The sequence below is a fragment of the Neomonachus schauinslandi genome, chromosome 5 (assembly GCF_002201575.2).
Source record: "Neomonachus schauinslandi chromosome 5, ASM220157v2, whole genome shotgun sequence".
Classification (NCBI taxonomy): Eukaryota; Metazoa; Chordata; class Mammalia; order Carnivora; family Phocidae; genus Neomonachus; species Neomonachus schauinslandi.
The window spans coordinates 58,679,832-58,685,967 of NC_058407.1; the positions used below are offsets into that span (position 1 = coordinate 58,679,832).

The 6,136-nt window shown below is 38.5% G+C and overlaps 1 protein-coding gene across 1 annotated transcript; it reads right to left on the bottom strand.

The window, feature by feature from the left end:
* Window positions 1–463: 463 nt before the first annotated feature.
* LOC110577486 (olfactory receptor 6C2-like) lies at window positions 464–1,359 on the bottom strand. The gene is given in 2 exon segments (XM_021686816.1): window positions 464–600; window positions 603–1,359. Coding segments are annotated over 2 exon segments (894 nt in total).
* Window positions 1,360–6,136: the final 4,777 nt, after the last annotated feature.

Below are 6,136 nucleotides of genomic sequence, written 5' to 3' on the forward strand. Positions count from 1 at the left end.
TTGGTGCATCTTTGCTGTTGCTGTTTTCTATATTGTATTTGGGTTTTAGATTATGATATTAATTTTGATAACTTCAATTAGGGGAAGAAACTAATTTTATTAATCGTCTTCTATAGAATTTATATAGTTTTTAAATATTATTACTTTCCTTCCTTCCCTAGAACATTGAAGAAAAGACTAAGTTAGAAGTGGAGATAAATTTAATTACTTGGAAATATATTTTATAGTTTTACAGTGAGGCAAGCCACTATGTCTGAGTTTGGTTTGAAAGAAAAAGGAGTTTGATTAAGGTGAGATTAGGATGTATTATTAAATGTCTTTGAGAGGGTTAATATGACTAAATTATAGACACAAAGCAATGAAACAAGTCATAAGCTGTAGTTAAATATTTAGAGGACTTTCTTCTTTCATTTTACACTGATTCGTCAAAACTTCAGGTTCTTTGAGAGAAATGTCATCTTCTTTATGAGGTCATTAAAAGCTTGTTCCTCAAGGTATAAATGAAGGGGTTCAACAGGGGCGCAACAGAAGTGGTGAGCACTGAAACACCTTTATTTATGGCTACCTCTTCTTTTGCTGATGGCTTGATATAGATGAAGTGCAGCTGCCATAGGTGATGGAAACTACAATCATGTGGGAAGAACAGGTGGAAAAGGCCTTTTTTCTTTGTTGGACAGAGGGGAGTCTCAGAATTGTCCTGATGATGTATGCGTAGGACAGAAATACACACACTAGGGTGATTATGAGAGCAAATACAGCCACAAGGATAACCATTTGTTCTATTACCCACGCATCTGAACATGAGATCTTCAGGAGGGGACCTGCGTCACAGCCGAAATGATCAATGGCATTGGAGTCACAGAATTCAAGCTGGAGTCCCAAGCTAAGGGGTGGGAGAATGATCATCAAGCCAGACACCCAACAGCAGAAGACTAATAAGGTGCACACCCTATTGTTCATGATGGTCATGTAATGAAGGGGTTTACAGATAGCAACATAGGGATCGTAGGACATGGCTGCCAGGAGAAAAAGTTCTGTTGCTCCAAAGAGAATAATAAAAAATATTTGACTTGTGCAAGCATCGTAGGTAATGGTATTGTCCCCAGTTGATATACTGTACAGGAATCTAGGAATACAGACAGTGATAAATGACACTTCTAAGAAGGAGAAATTTCTGAGAAAAAAGTACATAGGAGTTTTAAGATGAGAGTCTACCAGTGTGAGTGTGATAATAGTCACGTTCCCTGTTACACTCAAGATGTAGGTGAGAAATAGAAAGATAAAAAACAGGATTTGCAGTTGTGGGTCATCTGTCAGTCCCAGCAGGATAAAAGTTGTTATTGCTGTGTAGTTTCTCATCACTGACTTTTGAAATCTACCAATCAGCTTGTGAAAATAAAAGAGATTTTTATGAGGAGATCAATATTTGAATTCTGTAGCAAAAGACTGAATATAAAAGCCTAGCAAACCAAGTTTATATTTATTTTCTCATTTCACTTCATAATCAATATTACCACTATTCTGAGTAGCCTTCCTGAATATTCCATGTATGAGCAGTAAAGATTATTCCTTCAGAATTCATGTTTCTGTAAAACAATCCAACGTTTTCTCAGATCATTCTTTGCCCCTTAAAATTTGCAACTGTACATGTTGATTATTTGTAATTCATCACATGGATTGGATTTACAAATAAGTTAGAGCAAAAAAAGTTGATTTTACTTAATGTGTACTTAAATGTTGTTTATCCAAGACAAATCTTGGATATATATCATATCCAGATAATGAAGAACATGACTTCTCTTCAGTTGTTATTATCAAAGGATTGTTTTAAGGGTAAGATGCATTTCCCCTGGAAAACAAACAAACAAACAACAATGACAACAAAACACAACACTGGATCCTGAGATTTTCCTTTTTCTCTTTATTCTTATGTGCTTGTATTCCTTATTCTTAACTCAAAGATGGTTTGATATACAACTATTTTATCTATAGTGTGAGAAAAGGAATATCTTCATATGCATACATGTTATTTTTCATTTGTCTGTGGCTCCATATCTCTCAAAAGCCCTGAAATGAAATCTATATTTAATATCAATAAATACAGTCTTCCAGAGGCTGTGCATCTTCTTTTTATTTTTTATTTTTTTAGAGAGGGAGGGGGGAGTGTCAGGGGAGGGAGGGAATCTTAAGTAAGTTCCATGCCCAGTGCAGAACCCAACTCGGGGCTCAGTCTCTGACTACCCTGAGATCTTGACCTGAGCTGAAATCAAGATTGGAACACTTAACCAACTGAGCTACCCAGGCTCCCTGCAGGCTGTGCATCTTTAATTATGTCTTTAATTTCTTTGAAAACATACTATCATCTCCACCTTCTCATCTTACCCCTACTTAGTTTAGGTCTTAAGGCTCTGCAGCCTAACTTTCTTGACCAGCCTCCCACTGCTCTATCACCCACAGGAACATTACTACTGTTGAAGCCATTGGCATATTTTTTTTGTAGTTATTTTGCCTGACATCCCCACAATATTTTTTTAAGTTAAGGTTCCATCATTCTTCAAATGGATTCCATGCCATCATCCTGACTTTCTTCCTGACTCTATCTCTCTCTCTCTCCTTTTTTTTTTTAAGATTTTATTTATTCATTAGACAGAGAGAGAGCACAAGCAGGGGGCGTGGCAGGCAGAGGGAGAGGGAAAAGCAGGCTCCCCGCTGAGCAGGGAGCCCCATGTGGGACTCAATCCCAGGACCCCGGGATCACGACCTGAGTCGAAGGCAGTTGCCCAACCAACTGAGCCACCCAGGTATCTCTCTTTTTAGTGAACTACAGTCTCCTCATTCTCTATTCACCTATGAAATATTTCTGTTCCCCAGTATTTTGTCTTGAGACCTCTCTTTTCTTGTTTTCTCTTTGTTCTTCTTCTTACTCCATGCTCTCCAAGAGGATTTCACTTCATGCAATTGATTTTATTGTCATTTATATGATGAATTCCAAAGGCCGGAACTTTTCCAAATAAAACAATTGCTAAGTGTACATCACCACTTGAATGTTCCACAGACACTTCATATGCCATGAATTCAAAGTGAAATCATGGTCCTTCTCCAAGCCTTCTCTTCTAGTGTTAACTATTTATTGATAAAGATTAGTCTCTTGTGTGTGGCCTGCAAGGCTCTTCATGGACAGGACCTTCCTTATTTTCTCATTTCATAGTTTACAAATTCCTTACCTTTCTTTCTGATAACTTGAATTCCACAGACACTGGGGCGCCTGGGTGTCTCAGTTTAACGTTAAATGTCTGCCTTCGGCTCAGGTCATGATCCAGAGGTCCTGGGATCGAGTCCCACATGGGGCTCCCTGCTCCGCGGGAAGCCTGCTTCTCCCTCTCTCACTCCCCCTGCTTGTGTTCCCTCTCTCGCTGTGTCTCTCTCTGTCAAATAAATAACTAAAATCTTTAAAAAAAATTCCACAAACACTGACTCCTTGTATCCTTCATATTTTTCTTTTTTTCTTTTTTAAAGATTTTATTTATTTATTTGAGACAGAGAGAATGAGAGAGAGCACATGAGAGGGGGGAGGGTCAGAGGGAGAAGCAGACTCCCTGCCGAGCAGGGAGCCCGATGCGGGACTCGATCCAGGGACTCCAGGATCATGACCTGAGCTGAAGGCAGTCGCTTAACCAACTGAGCCACCCAGGCGCCCCTCCTTCATATTTTTCACATGCTGTCTTCTCTTCAAGGGTTACTCTTTGATTAATGTCAGTTGGTCCTTCAGAATTCTCCTTAGGTATCAGTTTTCCAAGGAAATCTTCATTCACCCTTCCAGAGTATGTGAGATTATGATACCATGTTATTTATAAACACCTGTTACTTACTCTTTCTTGAAATAGATCACATGGTATACTTCCATATACTTATATTTCTCCTCTATGTTTTTGTAAACTCCAAAATAGAGGTTATGTTTTTATATATCCTTTTATTCCCTTATGTCTGACACATGAAGGTTGTTATGTAAATGGGAACTGAAGAAACAAAAAAGAGTTGGCTAAGCAATCTTCTTTAATGCCTATTCTGGTCAGATGGCTCAGCATTCTTATTTTTCATTATGGTGATCAAGAATTTCATATGCATGTTAATATTTGAACTCCACCCAGACAAGTAAGGAAGTTTGTTGCCCAACCTCATCACTCATATCCACGCCTCCCTTCCAATCAGTGCTGTTATAGCATGTAGAGTCACCTTATTTATATATTTACATTATAATTGGAGATACACATGAAGGATGAGTAAAATATTAACTGGCTCCCTTTTCCTATATTATGAGTCTTATTTTGTTGATATTATATGTGACCATTATGTATATTAGTCAACAATAGGAAAAGACTCTATTTCTGTTTGTGGAGCAGTAACCGCTCTTAGTCCTCAATTAGCATTAATTATTTATAATGGTAGCTATGAAAATATGTCCTATCTGAAAACATAGTCTCTAGGGTTTCTGCTATTTCTCCATTACTGAATGACATAGTATCTCCCCAGGGGAGATTAGTCACTTAGTTTGTTATATGAATGATTTTTCACTAGGTTGGTTTTAAAATATTTCCCGCAGATGACATGAGCCCTCTGAGTCTGGCGACATTAATTCCTCTCTTCCTATGGACATGTGCCTTCTGAAGGCTTATGAGGTATATATGGCAAGGCAAGCCTTGCTTTAAAGGGATCATCACAGGAAAATGGACACTCCTGAAGGGACTCTAATGAAAAACTCTGATAAAGAAAATAGTGTAGACCTGGTACGACTAAAGTGAAGACGCTAGCAAAGCTACTGGCCAACGTTAGGGGCACCTGGGGGGCTCAGTCACTTAACTGTCTGCCTTTGGCTCAGGTCATGGTTCCAGGGTCTTGAGATTGAGCTTTGAGTCAGGATCCCTGCTCAGCGGGCACTCTGCTTCTCCCTCTGCCATTCCACCCCCCCCCCCATTATGTGCTCTCTTTCAAAGAAATAAATAAAATCTTAAAAAAAAAAGCTACTGGCCAACCTTATGCAAGGAAAGCCTGTCACATGCATTTACCTCATGCTTAAACTCCCAAGGTTTTTCAGATCATTGAAACTGTTTCTTTAATGACTCTTCCACTCCTAAAGAGTGATCTCCTTATGAGCCTTTCATACCAATCAATGGCTTATACAGGGAAAGAAAAACAGAGTTCTTTGTTTTCAAACTTTTCGAGATTTTTCATTTCCCCTCAATCCTCTTTCTCTGGGCAATTCTATTTTTGCTTATGTTAGAAAAGCTCAATTTATCAATGGTTTCTCTTTCATACAAGTAAAATAATGTGCTAATAATTTACTATGGCTTATTCTTTGCCTTGTCCTTTGATTTTGGTTTATCTAAGAATTGATTCTAACTACTTCAGGGCTACCAAAAGGACCATAAGTAGAACTATCTATGAAGTAACTAAAATTTGACATCCTCCTCTGATCTCCTTTTTTTTTTTTTTTAAAGATTTTATTTATTTATTCATGAGAGACAGAGAAAGAGAGAGAGGCAGAGGGAGAAGCAGGCTCCCAAGGAGCAGGGAGCCCGATGTGGGACTCGATCCCAGGACACTGGGATCCTGACCTGAGCCGAAGGCAGACGCCCAACCATCTGAGTCACCCAGGCGCCCCTCATCTCCTTTTTCATACTTCCCCTCTGGATACACACCAGGGAGAAGTTGCCCTAGTGAAACACTCTTCTCAACCTTGCTACCCTGAACAGTGCTCCATGAACAATAAAAATGGCCTCTCTCTCCTCAGTCATCAAATTACTCAAATTATTGTTACTGAGGAATTAGGTATTAAGAGAACATTTCTGTTGAACTAATAGGTGTTTAGGAGGGATTCATCATAAAAGAATATTTACAAATTAGAAAATATTGGCATTTTAAGCAATGTAATATTCTTTTTGGGTACAAATTCTAGGAATTGGAAGGTATATTTCTCTATGTTCTTGAAATTACACTGCATGGGTGACTACTTAGGAATACAAAAATATAGCTTTGGCTATGACCTTAAGCCTTACAAAGGGCTACTGAATGGTTCATAACATGTCTACTACAATTTTCCACATTAAAAGTTGAAACAGGCTTAAGTAACCATATTACA